The sequence below is a fragment of the Homarus americanus genome, unplaced genomic scaffold, assembly GCF_018991925.1.
Source record: "Homarus americanus isolate GMGI-L3 unplaced genomic scaffold, GMGI_Hamer_2.0 scaffold23598, whole genome shotgun sequence".
NCBI classification, from domain to species: domain Eukaryota; kingdom Metazoa; phylum Arthropoda; class Malacostraca; order Decapoda; family Nephropidae; genus Homarus; species Homarus americanus.
Window position 1 is genome coordinate 3,133,331 of NW_024731054.1, and position 20,223 is coordinate 3,153,553.

General features: G+C 41.4%; 2 protein-coding genes across 4 annotated transcripts in view; both read right to left on the bottom strand.

Annotated features, from left to right (window-relative positions):
• Nucleotides 1-2,290: 2,290 nt before the first annotated feature.
• On the bottom strand, nucleotides 2,291-3,301 carry LOC121867429 (elastin-like). The gene has a single exon (XM_042367339.1). It carries the CDS (start codon nucleotides 3,299-3,301, stop codon nucleotides 2,291-2,293), a length of 1,011 nt encoding a protein of 336 aa, XP_042223273.1.
• Nucleotides 3,302-5,679: 2,378 nt separating this feature from the next.
• LOC121867518 (rho GTPase-activating protein 7-like) overlaps nucleotides 5,680-20,223 on the bottom strand; it is a 101,820-nt gene continuing 87,276 nt past the window's right edge. For 2 of the 3 annotated variants that reach the window (XM_042367496.1, XM_042367498.1), the window contains 16 exons: nucleotides 18,993-19,186; nucleotides 18,363-18,503; nucleotides 17,154-17,363; nucleotides 16,040-16,187; nucleotides 15,703-15,837; nucleotides 14,565-14,676; nucleotides 13,816-13,944; nucleotides 13,425-13,638; nucleotides 13,035-13,230; nucleotides 12,639-12,769; nucleotides 11,460-11,627; nucleotides 10,701-10,891; nucleotides 9,739-9,891; nucleotides 8,836-8,961; nucleotides 8,314-8,493; nucleotides 5,680-7,414 (listed from right to left, as the gene is read on the bottom strand). In XM_042367496.1, the coding sequence (XP_042223430.1) occupies nucleotides 7,300-7,414; nucleotides 8,314-8,493; nucleotides 8,836-8,961; nucleotides 9,739-9,891; nucleotides 10,701-10,891; nucleotides 11,460-11,627; nucleotides 12,639-12,769; nucleotides 13,035-13,230; nucleotides 13,425-13,638; nucleotides 13,816-13,944; nucleotides 14,565-14,676; nucleotides 15,703-15,837; nucleotides 16,040-16,187; nucleotides 17,154-17,363; nucleotides 18,363-18,503; nucleotides 18,993-19,186 (2,543 nt within the window). In that variant the 3' untranslated portion in view covers nucleotides 5,680-7,299. The remainder of the gene's footprint in view (nucleotides 7,415-8,313; nucleotides 8,494-8,835; nucleotides 8,962-9,738; nucleotides 9,892-10,700; nucleotides 10,892-11,459; nucleotides 11,628-12,638; nucleotides 12,770-13,034; nucleotides 13,231-13,424; nucleotides 13,639-13,815; nucleotides 13,945-14,564; nucleotides 14,677-15,702; nucleotides 15,838-16,039; nucleotides 16,188-17,153; nucleotides 17,364-18,362; nucleotides 18,504-18,992; nucleotides 19,187-20,223) is intronic. The other variant, XM_042367497.1, reaches the window with a different exon arrangement.

The window sequence follows — 20,223 nt, forward strand, 5'->3', positions numbered from 1 at the left end:
GTAAAATACACCTCCCATCACAATTCAGTATCATTGCATCTGAACAATGAAAATTGACTAAATATCCAAGGAAAACATAAGTTGGGGTGTTGTGCTGACTGACTGATCTGTTCTCCTATTGGCTGTAATTTGAGTGGACTTACCTGTTAGTCCACCAATCACAGTTAAGTAAGGATTGCTGAACGAATGCAATATGTACAGCCGCCACTACGTCAAGTATCTGGGTTCGCCTCCCTTTGGAAGCACCCAAGGGCACTGTCGCCCCTAGCATGGTCCCTGTTGCCCTGGGAAGGCCTCTGCCGCCTCTAAGAAGGCCCCTGGGGGCTCCTGGATCAAGGGAGAACCCATAGGTGAGTTGCTGCTCCAGGACCTCTGACTTGACCAAAGCACCTGGAATGTCTCTGGGAGGCACCGCTGCCCCTGGCAGGGTCTGTGGTCAGTGGCGCTCCTCAGATGGACCCTGGGGAAGAAACCGCCCATGGAGAGCCCTCAGGCAACCCCTGTACCTGGAGGGCCTCTGGGGCAATGGCGCCTGAACCCAGAGGAGCCACCGCTTATAAGGACCCCCAAAGGCTCCACCTCTGTTAGCAAGGCCCTCGGGCACCAGATCCCTGGAAACACCCCTGGGCGCGCTACCGTCCCTGGGAGTGCTTCTGAGTGTGTGGCTGTCCCTGGAAGAGCCCCTGAGGGCGTTGTCGTCTCTGGGGGGCTCCTGGGAGCTACAATGTCCATGAAAGAGCTCCTGAGAGCATCATTGCCCCTGCAGTGCCCCTGATGGCACTGACGTCCCTAGGACGGCCTCTGAGAGTACTGCTGTCCCTGGAAGAGACACTGTGTGCGCCAACGCTCCTGGGAAGGCCTCTGTGGGCGCCACCACATTTGGGAGAGCCCCTGAGGGCACTGCTGTCCCTGAGAGTGCCCCGGGTGGCGTGGTATCCACTGGGGTTTTTTGTTTTTGCACTATTTAAAACTGTGGTAGATATGACGGTAAAAAAATACACCTCCCATCACAATTCCAGTATCATTGCATCCTGAACAATGAAAAGTTGACTAAATATCCAACAGGAAAACATAAGTTGGGGTGTTGTGCTGACTGACTGATCTGTTCTCCTATTGGCTGTAATTTAGTGGACTTACCTGTTAGTCCACCAATCACAGTTAAGTAAGGGATTGCTGGACGAATGCAATATGTACGACGCCACTGTCAAGTATCTGGGGTCGCCTCCGCCCTTGGAAGCACCCCAGGGAGCACTGTCGCCCCTAGCATGGTCCCTGTTGCCCCTGGGAAGGCCTCTGCCGCCTCTAAGAAGGCCCCTGGGGGCTCTGCGATCCCTAGGAGAACCCATAGGTGAGTTGCCGCTCCAGAGAGGACCTCTGACTTCGGCAAAGCACCTGGAATGTCTCTGGGAGGCACCGCTGCCCCTGGCAGGGGGGTCTGTGGTCAGTGGCGCCCATCAGAGGTACCCTGGGGAAGCCACCGCCCCTGGAAGAGCCCCTGTGGGCACCACTGTTCCTGGGAGGGCCTCTGGGGCAATGGCGCTTCTTAGAGGGACCCTAGAGGAGCAACCGTCACTGGAAGGGCCCCTGAAGGCTCCACCCCTGTTAGCAAGGCCCCCTCGGGGCACCACAGTCCCTGGAAAAACTCCTGGGCCCGCTACCGTCCCTGGGAGGGCCCCTGAGTACGTGGCTGTACCTGGAAGAGCCCCTGGAGACGTTGCCGTCTCTGGGGTGCTCCTGGGAGCGTCATTGCCTCTGGCAGTGACCCTGATGGCACCGACGTCCCTAGGACGGCGTCTGAGAGCACTGCTGTCCCTGGAAGAGACCCTGGGTGTGCCAACGCTCCTGGGAAGGCCTCTGTAGGCGCCACCACCTTTGGGAGAGCCCCTGAGGGCACTGCCATCCCTCAGATGGCCATAGGTGGCTTCATCATCTGGGTTTTTTGTTTTTGCACTATTTAAAACTCTGGTAGATATGATGGTAAATAAATACACCTCCCATCACAGTTCCAGTATCATTGCATCCTGAGCAATGAAAAGTTGACTAAATATCCAACAGGAAAACATAAGTTGGGGTGATGTGCTGACTGACTGCTCTGTTCTCCTATTGGCTGTAATTTGGTGGACTTACATTTTAGTCCACCAATCACAGTTAAGTAAGGGATTGCTGGACGAATGCAATATGTACGACGTCACTTTGAAGTCTCTGGGGTCGCCGCCGCCCTTGGAAGCACCCCAGGGGGAGCTGTTGCCCCTAGCATGGTCCCTGTTCCTCCTGGGAAGGTCTCTGCCGCCTATAAGAAGGCTCCTGGGGGCGCTGCCATCCCTAGGAGAACCCATAGGTGCGTCGCCGCTCCAGAGAGGGCCTCTGAGGTCGGCAATGCACCTGGAATGTCTCTGGGAGGCACCGCCGCCCCTGGCAGGGGGTCTGTGGTCAGTGGCGCCCCTGAGAGGGACCCTGGGGAAGCCACCGCCCCTGGAAGAGCCCCTGTGGGCACCACTGTACCTGAGAGGGCCTCTGGGGCAATTGCGCTTTTTAGAGGGACCCTGGAGGAGCCACCGCCACTGGAAGGGCCCCTGAAGGCTCCACCCCTGTTAGCAAGACCCCTCGGAGCACCGCAGTCCCTGGAGACACCCCTGGGCACGCTACTGTCCCTGGGAGGGCCCCTGAGTGCGTGGCTGTCCCTGGAAGAGCCCTTGGGGCGTTGCGGCCTCTGAGGGGCTCCTGGGAGCGCCAATGTCCATGGAAGAGCTCCTGGGAGCGTCATTGCCCCTGGCAGTGCCCCTGATGGCACCGACGTCCCTAGAACGGCCTCTGAGAGCACTGCTGTCCCTGGAAGAGCCCCTGGGTGTGCCAACGCTCCTGGGAAGGCCTCTGTAGGTGCCATCACCTTTGGGAGTGCCCCTGAGGGCACCACTGTACCTGAGAGGGCCTCTGGGGCAATTGCGCTTTTTAGAGGGACCCTGGAGGAGCCACCGCCACTGGAAGGGCCCCTGAAGGCTCCACCCCTGTTAGCAAGACCCCTCGGAGCACCGCAGTCCCTGGAGACACCCCTGGGCACGCTACTGTCCCTGGGAGGGCCCCTGAGTGCGTGGCTGTCCCTGGAAGAGCCCTTGGGGCGTTGCGGCCTCTGAGGGGCTCCTGGGAGCGCCAATGTCCATGGAAGAGCTCCTGGGAGCGTCATTGCCCCTGGCAGTGCCCCTGATGGCACCGACGTCCCTAGAACGGCCTCTGAGAGCACTGCTGTCCCTGGAAGAGCCCCTGGGTGTGCCAACGCTCCTGGGAAGGCCTCTGTAGGTGCCATCACCTTTGGGAGTGCCCCTGAGGGCACTGCTGTCCCTGAGAGGGCCCCGGGTGGCGTGGTCGCCAATGGGGGTTTTCTTTTTGCACTATTTAAAACTCTGGTAGATATGACGGTCAATAAATACACCTCCCATCACATTTCCAGTATCATTGCATCCTGAACAATGAAAAGGAAAATAAATATCCAACAGGAAAACAAAAGTTGGGGTGTTGTGCTCCCTACGGGCGCCTCTGCCCCATTGAGTATCCCTGGGAGCGCAGCCACTCCTGGGAGGGCCCCTGGCGGCATCGGCACCCCCAGGGAGGGTCCCTTGGGATGCTGCTGCCTCTGGGGTCACCATTGCCCCTGGCAGGGCCCCTGGGGGCATCCCCACTGTTGGGATTGCCCTTGGGATGAGCCGCTCTCAATAGGAGGGCCCCTAAGGGCGCTGCCGCCCTGGAAGGTTCCCTGAGGGCGCCGCCAACCCTGGGGGTTCCCGTTGGGCATCGCGGCATCTGGAAGGTCCCCTGGGGGTGCTGCTACACCTGGGAGCACCACAGTCCCTGGGAGTGCTGCTGCCCCTAAGGAGGGCCCCTGGGAAGGCTGTTGGGGATGCTGCCCCCCCCCCCCCCTGGGAGGTCTGCTGAGGGCACTCTCTACCTTGGAGGTCCCCTGGGTGCACTGTCGCCCCTAGATGGGCCCTTAGGGCACCGCCACCTTTGGGAGGCCCCTTGGGGGGCTTCTGCCTCCTGTATAGTCGGCGCTGCCCTTAGGAAGGCCCCTAAGAGGGTCCCGGTCACCCCTAGGAGGGCCCTTGGGGCCTCACCACCCCTGGGAGGGCCCCTGGGTTTGCCATCGCCCCTGGGGGCTCCGCTGCTCTTATTAGTAACAGGATGTTTAGCAATAGCAACACAACTAATAGCCTCCTTGAGCTACTTTGTTACATTCACCCAAAAATATAGTGCCGACCCTCATACACTTGGTCACTCCAGACACCCATACAACTGAGGAAACTACATACATGGGTACTCAGGTGAATAACCCACCCAATATGTAACTCTACTTATTGTGGTGGACTCGTAACAATGCCATGAGCTGGTCGTGTTTATTCCTCACATATGATCAACAGATGGGCAGTGAAGCTGTGAACACGTTCTGCTCCTCTGAGCAGCTGGCTGTACGTGAGATCTCAGCTCATCACACACCGTGTTATGTGACGCTATCCAATCTTAATGACAGTCATACATCTCCATACTGGTATTGGACGTCATCCTGGCATACAACAAGAACCCTCGGTCTATCAGACACCTGTTCACAGAGAAGTTGACGGCTTGAGTGAGGCCGGGAGGGAGTCTGCCTCTTGACACCCAGCCTCTCACAACCCCAGAGTCAGAACTTTTCTAGATATAATCATCAGACTCCTTTGCTGTACACATCGGCTTGTGAAAATCAGGCTCTGAGCTTATATTAATTTTCTAAGATCAACTTTTTAAACTAAACAGTGACTGAGCTTACAAATGCAAGAATTAAACCGACATCAAGTACTAAGAATGGCAGTGTATTGTGGGAGGAGCTTCGGGAGCAGATAATGATATATTTTCGCTATACAGTATTCCAGTGATAAGCAATAGACTGTTTACATTTCAGAAGACTGTTTACTTTCTATAATACTGTACAAGACTGACAACAATTTCAATACTATCATCAGATTCTCTGGTGTTCATAGATCAAAAAGTTATGAATTCAATTTTGGAATTGCTATCCCATAAGTTCACAAGAAACATATTGATTTACTGCTGGCGGGTGGGTACTCAGAACACATCGTCTTAACACGATGTACTCTACACATAACTATATATGGTGCCTTCAACATTCACCCAATACACCTAGAATGCTTTCTCTCACTGTAGGCATACCTTATTTAATGTATAATAAATTCATTCACTCTAAGTTTCAAATCTCTGAACATCATATGAAGTATTAAGAAATATCAGAGTCTCTGAGGTACATGAGAGAAAACGGAGGACTCGGGCGCACTGAAGTGGTGAGAAAACGAATGTCTCAACTGGTGGACTTAACAGTTTCACACATGTTTTGTGGACGGTGGAGCATAATATGAACAATTAGTGTTAAACAGACGAGCCATGCTATGATGACCATGACACCATAACGCTTTAACAAAGTTGCTTTCATTGGTACCAGATATCAAAATAAGTACAGTACTTTCTGTTTAATATAGCGGGAGGATTGAATAACTTCTAGACGCAATGTTGTTCTCAAACAATAGCAATGATATATAAATGGTAATAAATTTGAATTGATTACAGTATTTGATACTGATTATTATGTGTACATACAGTAATGGTAAATTGTTGGAAAATGTTATTAAAACATTCAACACACATTAACATATTTTATCTAACACTTTTCCAGTTAACAGTCTTCAATAGGTCACACATCTAGACACTGAAAAGGTTAGGAAACATATCATTAATTACTGATAATATATATTCAGCACCAAGAGGTACAACAGGAGTTCAGATTATGTGCCTAAACCTACAGCCTGTATTTAAGAAGTGCCTGTTTTAAGACATTAACATTTACAGTTGTACGGAGAATAACAAAATACAAAACTGATGTGGGGAATACACAAAAACAGGTTACTGTATTAAGAGGTAACTGTAAATATAAAATGTATGTTTTGTGTTATGAAAAGTTACTTACAATATACAAAATGATAAAACCTGTAAGACTAGGAATGTGCGCTTCAGACGACCATGCCAAAAGCATCTTGTCGAGTATCTACCATTTTTACTTTTAATGTCTTAACTTTGTAGATAATTATTTCTATACAGTATAAGTTTTCATTCCTTGTGATTCATAAATGTTAAGCTTCGAGAATATAATGAGACTGAATTTTCTCATATACATACAACAAGAATTTGGTAACTTCTTTTTTTATCTTTTATTTATATTTTCCTGAACCCTTATCAATTATATCATTTAACATTGTTTCTAAAAGAATACCTTTAAAGTACATTGAATTTTAAAATAAAGCCTTATTGTTAAAAGACTAGGAATGATTAATTTTGGGGCAACTCAAACAATTTAAGCATATTTTTAGAATGGTTAAATACTGAGAGTATCAAGCTCAGAAATAATAACAGCACCATTGCCTCATTAAAGAGTTTCATAACTAATGTAAAATACACTTTCTACTCTCAAAATTTTCTTGCTAGAATAATATATAAAAATATTCAAGGTATGTGTAAGACATACACAGTAAACTTATGAGCTCACTCACAGTCTCACTTGTGAACCAGTGAGCAGTCACAGTCTGTATGATACTGACATTCATCACAAAAGCTTCACAAAGTCAAGGCAGCTTTATATGAGGCATAAACCACATAGATTGAAAAACTTCATAGGCATTTATTTCAGTTCCAAAATAATAATGTTGGAAATAATAAATAAAAGACTTAGATATTGAACCTATGAAACAACTCTTAATACTTTTAAGTTGAAACTGTTCATGGCTTGTAATGAAATATTTCATGTCATGAATGATTTCAATCTGTTTTGACTCATCCTATGATTGTCATATGAAGCAGCATTTTGGTACAAAGTTTGTACACAAAGCCAAACTGGTGTATAATACATAATCTCTGCTATGTACATTAACTCATACCTGTAGGGATACAAACATACATCTATACTCTTGACACTCCACCGTGGAATGTACATCATGGTCCACACTGATCCTGGATAATGTAGCTGGGCACATAATACAATATATATATTTTCTGTTATGTTGCTTGCTTACAACATAAAATATAAAAGTTTTCAGTCACTTTACTGTGAACACATGGAAGCTCTGGTATAATATCACTTTTCATGGTCCACCTTCACTCATAGGGAAAGTTCTGAACTGTACTCTAAATGGTACAGCAGTGATGGGAAGAGTTGGTAGAAGATTATTTATACAGTAGGTTACCGAGATAAATTTTAGGGAGGAACCCCTAAACTTTGCTTTCTGGTCCAATGGCATGGTGCTGGAAGCTTTCTCTTATTCGTGTTAAGTGTGTGGCAGTGGCATGACCGTACACTTTGTTGTACCACTCAGGTGTTCTCCCTCTGAAAAAAAATTTTTTTTAATAAAGTTGAAGGAACTGTACAGTATCTGCAATCTAATAGTGTCATTTTGATTATAAATCTGAAAACTATAAATAATATTTACTCTTATCCTACTCTTAAGGAACTGGGTCATGGGATATACACCTTCAACGTCGGTTTGGCTTACCATACTTCACTGTTTACCATTACAGCTTTTATCTGTATTCCTGCACTGTTAATGCATGCAGTATTACACTGTTTGTATACCTCACCACATACAAGTAATATCTCCATTAGCCAGAATCCTTCAAACCCGGAACTCTCTGAGAGCCGGAATTGAAAATTTTTCTGAAAATTGTTCCCAGTCTGAATTTTCTTGAAAATTCCCACTTTGGGAACGATTGTCCGAGGGTCAAAATTTTTTGAAAAACTCTGCAAAAATTTTCCCAGTATCCGGAAAATTCCGGGGAAGAAGCAGTTTTTTCCTGGTTTGAGAGATGAAAATCGGGCACAGTTTCCGAATTTTCTGAGAACATTTTACGGTACCCAGAAAATTCCGAGGATGTGGGATATTTTTTCCAGGTTCAAGAGATCATGTAATGAGTAATTTCTGGAACTTCCAAGAATATTTTTCCGTTACCCGGAAAATTCCGGGTTGAAGGATTTTTTTCCGGCTTTGGGAGAATCGTCTCATTACCCAGAAATCTCTCATTCCCGGAAGTGCTCTGCACCAATTGTTCTGGCTAACGGCGCTACCACTGTACAGTATTGTACTGTAGCCACCTAGCTCCTGGTTCCAAAAAATTTTAAACCTCAAAATCTGAATCGTCATGTTCTGAGGTACTGTACTATTTCTGTGTGGAAAAAAAAATATCAAGGCTCACTTGTTATCTTAAAAGTAAGTTGTTTACAATAGATACCTCATATCAAGTCGTGATATGTGAGTGATCCTTGACTTGCCGGAGCCACAGGGCTGGATTAGATACCGGGAAGCTAAGACTATGCCCCGAACACCTCCGACCAAGACTGGGGCATCAGAGTGCTCCACAGAGGTTTCCACAACCACACAACTCCCCCGAGCCAGGCCGCTCTGCCAACATCTGGTGAGAAAAAAGGTTAACTAGTATACACAGATTATGAAATACATAAAGTTTTATACATTGTAACAGATTTAAAAAAATACAAATAAAAAAATAAGAATAATAATACTGTACCAGTAATAATAATACTGTAGTAATAATAATAAAATTAAAAGAAAATAGACATGTTAGGGCAATCAGTTAATAAGGCAGTTATTTATAACTTAAAAGACTACTCCTTAAGCCTCATGTGAGACTCATAAGAGTTCTTCCAGCTTCATGACTTGAATGTTACATTTTATTAATTAATTAGAGACCTTAACTTTGGTGATATGTCCCATAAACATAAATGTGGTGACTCACCTTAACACACAGTAGTCTACTGGGGGTCGGGGAGGCATGGAATTGCACATGTATTGGAAAACTTCAGCCTGGCGATCCAAACGACAAACTACTCTCCACTTTAGTAAAGAATCGTCCCATAAGTGCCTGAAAAATACCATGATTCAATATTAACTGCTTCTAATACAAATAACTATGGAACTGTATGTCTTTTTATCTTCTTTATGTATGTAATGACTGTTGTGAACTGTAGCTGTCTATTATTCTGTAATGTAAAAATATGAATTACGTCTGTTTGTTGTTGGAATTTTGGCCAAATTATTCCCCATCCTATGAAATCTGCATCACAGCATTAGACATGTACTGTATGTGACCTGCCAGGAGAAGACAAGGGTACTTTTACAGTATTTGGGAGGTGTGGGACTTAAGTGAGAACTCCAACCTCTCCAGGAATGCAAAAAAAATAATGTAAATGTTGATACTAAAGGTATTCTCATAAACACTAAAAGAAACTGTTTTTAAATACTGTAATCTCCCTCAAAATTAACACCATTTGATCTTAAGAATTACCACTGTTGTGAAGATAGCACAGCAACCTTTCTTATTACATTTAGTCTCTAGCACAACACTTTTTCCACTGTCAATGATCTAATTATTACTAGTGTCCGTATTGAGGTCCTTTGTCATTATCATTATCGATATTATAATCAGTGTGTATACAGTACAACCTTCTGAGAAAACCAGCAGCACAAAATAACCAAATACTGTACAACAATGATTTGTATTGAAGTCTTTAGTCATCAGCAACCAAATACCATACAGTAATGATGTGAATACCAAGTAGGGTAATACAAACATAAAGATACTGTACCAAGTAAATGGTCAGTAAATTCATGTGATATGAGACTAGAGACTTTGACTTACCTCTCTCTAATGACACGGTTTAGCAGTTCTGCGGGTGGGGCTTCTACTTCAGTGGTCGCTCGCCATAAGCGTAAAGGGTGTCCATCTCCGACTTTACGGTATAATATTTCGACGTGTGAATCAGCGCAGTTCATGTGTACCCAGCCTCGAGATCTGTGTGGGAGGTAGTTTATGTAAAATATATAATAATAATACAGTATACCTTTACTCTAATAATAATACTATAACAGTAATAGTTAAATTATATGATAAACAAACAATTCGGAATACATATACAGTACTGTATTGTACTGTATATACTTTTACCTCATGTACCAAAACACCTTAAGGTACTAAAACATACCGAGACCTTCAGTAAGAGCGAGATAAGCGGGTGACAATCTAGTGGGGTTTTGGAGTACCGTTACTGTAACGTCAATTATCTTCATCAAATCATTCGTATTTCACCACCCCTACCCTGGGTTAACTTGTACGTATAGATATAAATTTCAACTTTAAAAAACAAAACAAAAAACAATAAAAAAGATGAAAGAGTACTATGAATGATAGGACAAGTAATTCATGGGGAGGCTACACCAGTGAGAGAAAATATTTAACTGTTGAAAGCAAAGAAGAGAGCGAGAGAGAGAGTACAGTATTTGTGTTGTTGGTTCCAGCCACCCAGCACTATACAATAATGGCAAGGGGCCTGCAAGAGTCTAAAAAAAAGGAAAATGCAATACAGATAATTTGGTATCGTTCCCTCTTTTCTACTTTCACCTAAGACAGCTTTTTCTAATAAATATAATAATGCATTCTCAGACAGGAATGTTTTTTTTGTAGTGTACTGTACTCAAAGGCCAGAAGAAATCACACTTTTTAAGATATTTTACGAAAAAATTATACAACCCAACATTTAAATACAGTAAAATGTAAATTAATTACTGTATTGGCATTAAGCATTGAAAATATGGGAGACGTACTTGTCTCTGGCTTCCTTAAGCAGAGATGTAATGCAGGCACTCATATATGAAGCCCAGTCTCCATCCATGGTGGTTGCTCCTGGAGAGCCCATAACACCTAGATCCTCAAGGCACACTGGCTGGCTTTGCTCCAAGTAGGTAAAACGGCAGTTGGACAACATCTCCGTGGGCACACACTGGATTTGACTGACCTGTGGACGATAATTTTATCATTAAAAAGAATTCTAAGATACATTAACTTGCATTTCCATATACTGTACTGTATATGTTAAATAAATACCTGTAATGTCTTATTTGTTTACTTTACTTTTAGGGGTGGTTGATTGAGCGGAACTGAAATCTTAACCCCTTCCCTTTGGGATACCACTTTTACTATTTTATTTGGGTAATGCCAGACAATTTTATTCAGCTCAGAATGGGACCAATACACAAGAGGTTAAAAAAGAGGGGAACAATAGGGGGCAATGGTTGACGACAAGTGCAGAAGCAGTAACCACTTGGAATGCCTACATGTACTTGCTCATTCTCTCAGTTTAAATATACAGTATCGTACAGTACAATAAGTGAACTGTGATCTCCCACATTAATTAAAAATACTGCTATTCATATCATAAATGATTACAACTTCAAATTCAAAGAAACTCAAAGTACTGTAATACAGTAATTATTATTTTTTATTTGTTAATATGGTATAAGCCACAAAAATTATGTAAAACCTATTAGGAGACTCAAACTGACTCCAGGTTACGTATAATTTACCTGTTGGATCATAAGAGTAAGACACTGGTGTGCTGCCTTGTTCTCGTGAAGATCTCGTTGCTCTGGTGTTCCAGCAGCACGACGTCGCAGAGGGCTAGACCCAGAACTGCCTACATTTAGGTGGAACAGTGATGGTGCTAAACACACTGCCAGGTTGCTTGCATGCATCTGGAAGAAGTTCACATTAATTATTTTTACTTTATCTTTCTCTGGGATACACAATTAGGTTAGGTTATCTTTCACTTATTTAAAACATTATTCTTGTGCAAATAAAATTTACATACAGTAGACCCTTGCCAACCGTGGATTCCATGTATCCACAGGTTTCACTCTGTATACCATTCCACCAACCGCAGAATTTAGTTTTATGTGTCCGTGGAATAGCGTGGCATTTTCATCATTCCGCGGTCTAATGTATTCCTCCATAAATGTGAGGAAAAAGGAAAAATAATACTAATAAAAGAAAAAATACTGTAGTGCCATTTGGCAATCGTTTGACTAACTCCCGCAGATGTAAGAAATGTTAATTATCTTTATGTTTTGACCTGATGATAATAATCCAATTTATTTATTTATTGTACGTTCTGTATGAATGATTGTGTGTGCATGTAAGAGTAAAAAAAGACAAATGAAGTAAATTACGTACATCTACCCAAAAATGCAAGTTGATAAATAACAAAAACACAACTTACAGTTTGGCCTGGTAGGGGGAAAGCAAGATACCCGACAGCGCACCCTCTCCCCTCCCACACACATATACACTCATGCTCTCCATTTTTCTTATTTTATAGCAACATGCCATCTCCACAGAGATATACTGTAAAAATTATATTACTATTCAATTTATATTAAGATATTTTATATGTATTTTACTCAAATTTAATTAAATGTACAATACAGGCATTGTTTAGTGAAGGAAAAGGCAACTCAGTTAGACTTTGACGTGTGGTATCTGCGGCCATGAAACCTAATTCCCTATTTCTCATAAGCTTTTAGCCTTGCCAACTGTGGATTTGCTAACCACAGGGTTTTTCTGGAACCTAACCCCAGTGGTTGGTGAGGGACTACTGTACTGTACTGTAATATAATACTTTTAAACTCAACAATGTTTACCTATTAATTATGTCTGACTCAATTGCTTGTAAAAAAAAAGACAAATATAATGGCTGTACAACATACCTGATTAAGATGAGAGTTAGCAGCAACGTCTGCCAGGAAAGTGAGAAGTGCCATGAGGACTTCCCTATTCTCATCTGGCAGCAGGAGAACGGCACACTGAAGGGCCTCCAGACGATGCTCGGCCGGTAAGTCTGATGGAAATATAAAGTGACGACTGAACTGATATCTGAATAAATATGTTGTCTAAATAAACTTGTGCTTGGATAGTTGCTATTGTATTTAGAGGGAAACGTGTTACAATGGCTCAAGGAATCTCCCATAATGTACCAGAAATACAATGGATCTAAATTTTTATGAATGGTCTTGAAAACTAAATTCAACAAGAAGAGCTGCACCTGACCATTAAAATTAAAAATTACGCCTCACAATGTCCGCTACATGACAGCATAAACTTACACTGGAATATGGTAATAAACATCTCTGAAAGTTTGTTGGTGAGCAAAACTTCTGGCAACTCCCTGAAGTACGTCTTAACCATGTCGGCGATGTCGCAGGTACCAAACGTCGAGTACTGGATATCCTCCCCAGACTCGTGAAATTCTCGTAGTTTTTGAATGCGAGACCTAACGCCAGGTTTTCTGAATATACCAACCTAAAAGTGAGATGGATCATTTTTGTTATTAGTACATCCACGACCACCAGAACAAAATGTACCTATAATGTATCTATAACCAGTAGCTCCAATAAAAGTCACATAATCTCATTAACATGTCAAAAAAAAACCCACTACAGTATATGCAAGATGCTGAAAGATATGTGCCTCATTAGTGAAGTTTCCACACTTACTTGATCTAAACTGGTAGCTCTGAGGTACTGAAGGGCAGCCTGTATACCGGGAGGTATCGGCTGTCCTGTTCGTTGTGTGATCACCAGGAGAGGAACGCCAAAGACTTGTCTATCACGATAATCTGGCGTTTTAATTTTTCTCATAAATTTTGGCAGCTCCCAATTCCATCCACTGCGATTACTCGGGCAATACCGCTCCATCAGTGCTGTTAGCCTGTGAGAATAGGATAAAATGTAAAATTGGTTAAAGATATAGGAGTTCAAAATTTGTTTTCTTTAGTAACCATTGTACAGGACCTCTAATAGAAAAAAATATTTAATTAAGTAATCATTCACACTGTATAATAGATTTTTGGAAAAGTCTTATGAATTAGCAGTACTGTATACACACCTTAGTAGGGCCCTTTTTCGTAAATGTAGCATTTGACCAGCGCTAAAACCATTTATTTGAGTGCCTAGCTGTCGAGTACTAGGTAGGTAAGACTTTCTGTTGAAACTGTGCCACCTATCCACTGTAGCTCTACAAAATAAAATTCAAGATAAGAATAAATCTAGACAACCATAAGTAAAAGAAAGTTTGTCAAGAAAATATGTTTATTGCTCTGCCAGACACACAAAACTGTACTATAAAACTATGACTATAATTTTAGTTTAATATGGAAAGTCCAGTTAGCTAAAAAAAATAAGAAACACTTGCTACATAATTATCAGAAGACTTTAATTGGTAACCAACTGATATATCATAAATAAATTTGATCACACGGCTGTCTGAGATGTTGTTAGGCAAGTGTTAATAGTTTTTTTTAATCAAATTTTTTAGCTTATAAAATGTAGCTTCCAGTTTCTATAATATTGTTTCATTTTCTTGTATGATTCCATTTCATTTATTATTTACTGATAATTAATAAACTAATGAACAAACACTTGTTTTTGATTTACAACTAATTGTGTTTTCTCGTCTCATCTTACTTGTTGCTGCATTACTGGACAACTCTTTGTCTGTCAGCTTCATGATCCAAATATATTTTCTGGAACCAAAGTTGAACTACACAACATCTTTTTTTTTAAAAAGTACTTTATATTTATTCTTCTCTGTTTAAACTATAACATTAAAATAATAATAATACTCAAAAAAGTTACCTTCTTGGGCAAGGTTCATCATTATCTTCATCATCGTGTGCAGAGGGCAAAGGTGAATCCCGACTTTCTACGGTACACTCACTGCTCCCAGAACCTTCGTGTGCACTGGCTGCTGAAAACATTTACTTCTTAACAAAACATTCTCAAGATCCTTTGACACGCAGCTTATACCAGAAAACATTACACTAGCAAAAGAATATCAACCTTCCTTATCTATAGCAAGAGCCAGATGATCCTTGAAACAAAATCCAAGTTAGGACACAAAGATTGTGGTACAGTTGCAGCCTATCAATTAGTACAGACATACAATGTGTACAGTCACGAACAAAAGTCGTGTCACCCCTTCTACTGTTTCACGAACCCCAAGATTCAGACCCGTGAACTTGAAGCAGTAAACACATGCATTATTCTGTCCATAAATGCTTCAAAATCATGAACCTGAATTTTGGGATTTGTGAAGCAGTAGAAGAGGTGATAACATTCAGACATATCCAGGGAAAATGGCCGTAAAATGGTGATTAGGAATATACTTTACTCAATTACATAAAAAATATCAACCTTTACATACATGGTGTATAAGACAGCTGTACTATTATACCCACAAGTAAGACCTCACCACTGTATTCATCAATATCTATGAGATGTTACAGTTAACTACATACACCTGAATACCATCTATCACTGGCACATATCTTGACACAATAGTTTGTACTATGCATTTCCTAAAATAAAATTCATATTCAGTACCGTACAGACATCTACATCATTATCTATAGAATTTCACTGACTATATACTGCAGTACACGAATAGATCTAACACAGCTACAACCATTACAATTAACATCTTCCTAACAAAATATACTCACACATCACCTCACCACTACCAAACACTTCTCTGACATTGATTAAACCTTCAGGCAATTGTCTAGTATTTAAATTTAGTTGTCATTCTTAGCATACATGAAAAAAGAAGAGTGGATTACTACAGTTACATTAATATATGACATAAATTACTTTTATGAGAAGGTAACTATACTTTTTCCAAACAAACTCTCTACCCCACACACCTTCCTGACAACATCTACACTAATTTTATTCCTAACATCTGGCAAACAACTACAAACATTTTCAAACTCACCAGAATCCATGACTTCAGGCTGGTAGTCATGGTAACTCTTATTACAGATGATGAGAGGAACATTATCATAAACTGAATGTCTCTCTTCATCAGGGCTTGGTAAAGGTGAGACGTTCTCTGCATTTTTCTCCACCCCTACAAAATGTGTTTCTCAATTAATATTTTTGACATACCAACAAAACAGTTTGATACAATAATAAAAACAATTTAATATCAGAATAATCAACTACCTACTGTATTGTACTGGTAAACAACATTGAAAATTAAGAATTATTGATTTCCAAAAAACTGTTATGTAGAATATTGTACAAAATTAAGAAACAATGATGTAACTGACCTCCTCTGATGCTGGCAAGAAAGTTTTCTCTGGCAACTTGTGACTCTTTACCATAAGTAAGAGAGCCAGTGTGCCGCAGGTGACCAGATCTGGATGGTCTCCCCGAACCCGCCTTATTGGTGCGTTTCTCTGAGCATAACGGAGGTGACTGCAATGTAAAAACCACATCAGACACAAATTCATTACCTATGATTAATTACTGTACTGTGTATGTGTTCTATATCTAACATTGTATAATACTGTATATATTCAGAATTCTCAATAAGAGAAGTTATATGTACTAATGAAGGACTAAAGCTAATAGTCAGGTAATATCAAATGCAGTATACACTATGCAGAGGGTACTGGTCTTATCACAGATAGTGACGAGACATTACAAGAACTAGTTAATAGATTGCTGGAAAAAGGTGAAAATACAATATGGTTTAAGAGTTAATGTTGTAAAGACAAATGCAATGGTTGTTTCCAAATTGAAAATACAGTAAATTTTATATAAAAATTATGGTAGGCAACAGGAAACTTAAACAAATGGAAAATTTTTGTGTATTTGGGAAGTAACATTAGCTGTGGTGGTAAATGTACGGATGAAATAAAAACAAGAATAAGACAAGCTAAAACAGCATTTAATAATCTAAAAGACCCAATGAAAAGGTAAATTAACATCAAATTGAGAACAAGGGCAAGGACTGGTGTATGGGGCAGAAGCATGGAGTCTTTCAGCAGACACCAGACAGAGGTTGGAGGCCTTTGAAATGTGGTGTTATAGGCAAATACTTAGAATAAGTTACACTGACAGGAAAATCAATAAAGAAGTACTAAGATTAGAAAAACTTCAATTGAAATATTGTACTACTTGAAATGTACAGAAAAAGAAAAATAGGATACTTTGGTCATATAATTTGGGATGAGGGAATAATAACAGAAATATTAACGAGCAAATTTGTGAATAGGAGGGTCAGGGGAAGGCAGAGACTGAGATGGATCAATTAATTTAAAAACTGGGTCCCCTCAGATATGAGGATGGTACTCTTAACTGACTGAATGAAATATGATTACAGGAAAGTATGTAGAATCCATGGCTATAATGTAACTTTGTTAGAGAAGAATGTCACACCTGTCCTGCTGGAGTCATTTTGTTGGAGTTGGCATCTGTGAGGTAGTGTCTCCAGGTGGGGGGTGAGTACTCAGAGTCACTGTAGGCTCCACCCCCACCCTCTCCCCCGCCCTGATTGCTGCCTCCTCTCCTCCAAAATCGCCGTCTCCGATGGCCACGGAACATTGGGGTGGAACTCTGAGAGTGATCGGAAGCTAAAGACGAGGAATCCTGTAGAATTAACAATAAATAATTAGCTGGACCTGCTGGATATTACTGTTTAGTGTCATTCATCACTTTAATAATAAATAATACTCTTTAATGATGAATGACATAATTATCATAATATCAAATGTAAACATCTCATATATACAGTACCTAATCCACCTATAATTCCATACTCAAGCATTGGTTTAACTCACTACATCAGATAGACACAACAACATGAATGGGTCCTATATCCACTGGCAGGTTTGGGGGTGCCACAGAGGTTACACGCTCTGACTACTAATTTATTATCAAAGTTCTATTTTATTTCAACTGAAGTTTTATAACACTGGTTCAATTTCTGAACTTCTTTATTACCCTTTGGTTTAATTCAACACCACAGGTAGTTGATTCACGGCACTTTAAGGGTTTATATCAAGAGTTCAAAGTTGGCACAAACTGTTTAAGGACCCTGTGTACAATATATAGTGTACTGTACTGTAACATGTAATGAAAATCTTCATTGTGTGTTTGACTAAATCTCGGCTTCATGCTAACTATAAATGCCTGAGATGAAAACATGTACAGTACCACAAAAATTCAGGTATTGGGGAGATACCAAAAGTATGGTACTGCACAAATTGTTTTTTGAGATACATCCCCAAAATATACTCTAACGTTTGTAATTATTTAAGTCTAGATGTTTAGTTTGCATGGCACTGACTTTTAGGTTTAGACACTGTGTTAATATCTTCACACATATACAGTACAACCACAAGTTCCAAAATGGGTTTCATGTTGACTCTAATCCCTGATACAACCCTTAACTAGTCATACCCCATAATGTGTTCCTACTCTCACCTGAAGCTTGCAAAAAATATTGTAATATATACCCCCTGTACTGTACTGTATTTGAGGATCCTAAATTCATTAGACTAAATTTCTGCTCTACAAACATAACAAGACAGCAAAACGAGATGATAAAACTAATATTACAAGTAGAGTGACAGCACAAAGAGTGACCTCAGCATGGGTGGAGTGTGGGATGCCCCTGGGCTGTGTGGTGGTGGTGCCCCTGGACGACAACTCTGGTGACGCCTCGGGGGAGATGTCCACACAAGCCAGCTCCTCCACCCGGGCCTCCATGCGTGCCTCGTCCACCAGCTGCAATTGTTCCTGCTTGGTTAGTACAGTGCTGTGTTCACTCTCCCCACTGTTTACCGCTACTCTCTTATACTGTACCAACTACAGTAAACATGGAAGTGATACGTTGGACCACCTGAAGAATCTCCATCCCAAGATTATTTCACCTCAAGATTAACCACCCAAACACTAACCTACCCTAACTTTATCCCCCTAAATACAGTATTAGGGTGGTTAATCTTTAGGTGATATAAACTGGGGTGGAGATCTTTCAGGTGAGCCAATACTTTTGTAAAAAAATTTGCTGGTTTACTGATAATAAAACATCCTGTGTATTAAACCATGGTACTGTAGGGGTAGTCTCTTCCTCAACACATATTTAACACCGTGTACAGTACTGTAATGCCATGTTGCAGTAAAGATTCATTCGTCCTAATATATTGTACAGGTAGTCATGTACCTGTTTTGTATTGTTACCATCGAACAAGTGGGTGTTGTTGCCAGACTCACTTTAGGTCCACTGATGACGACACCATCCCTGTTCTGACGTTTCTTCTTCTTGTTCTTGATTGACTCCATACGCTTGAGCAAGGCCTTAGCGCCATCTCGGAGACGCTCTGATCCTGACCGCTTGAACTGACCCAACAGCACGTCCTCCGGCAGCTCCAGTCCGCGAGACTCACCACTAACCTTCCCTTCGCTTCCTGCAACAACAACAACCACAAACATTACACCTGGATCAGTCTACATGATATAACTCTGGTCAACCTTAACAAATTACTGGACAGTTGTTGTTACGTCACACAGGACGAAATGCAGACAAAACCTTGTTATTCTAATGTTAACATTTTTGAGGGGCAGTATTCTAGACTCTTGTTACTAAGGAATGGCATCACTCTTTTAAAAAATTCAAACTATAGTACAGGTACTGTATATATATACAGTATATAAGTGATAACGGCTGGGTGTATATATATATATATATATATATATATATATATATATATATATATATATATATATATAATTACTTGCAGCCTGTGGTACAGTGTACTTAACGGAATGTCTGTTAGTACTGTATTAATAAAATACATTTAATTTGGCTTTTATTTTGTAAAAATTCCTACAAGTATACATATATAAACCTTTACCGAGTATTACACAAGGTATTAGTAATACTTTGTGTTGATTATACATTATGAGCCCGACTAAATCTTCCATAATATACTGGACTAAAGACACCTTCCAGTGTGGACAACACCCCATTGGTGGTGTCACACTGGAGACTAGTTCCCTCACGAGTTATTGTGACACTCGGTGCTGTATCAGACCCAACCATGACCGCCTCTGGCCCAGCCTGTTAACAATAGTGCAACACTGTGCTGAATGTTGAGGATGACAGTCTGCCTCCCACCCATACACCTGCATTACCCCACCTCTACTACCCTGGCCTAGTAACCACGTGGCTCTTTGGTTAAATTGTTTATGAGTCTCCAATGTAGCCACACATTTCATAATTAAATTAAACTAAAACCTGTTCTCGGACATGATCGACTAGATAAAGCTCTTATACCCACGTGAATCATTGAGGGCATGGGTACGTGAATGAGGAAGGGAAGGAGTGATTAGGTGTGAGAGCAAGTGTAGAGAGGCGTGGATGTGTGCGGATGAGAGGAGAAAGACAATGGTGTATATCCTGATCCTGCGTCAACGCCTGAGTGGACAATATATGGCTGAGGAA

Coding starts and splice junctions, on each gene's coding strand:
- LOC121867429 (XM_042367339.1), bottom strand. CDS start 3,301: ATGGCACCTACAGAGGCCTTCCCAGGAGCGTTGGCACACCCAGGGGCT.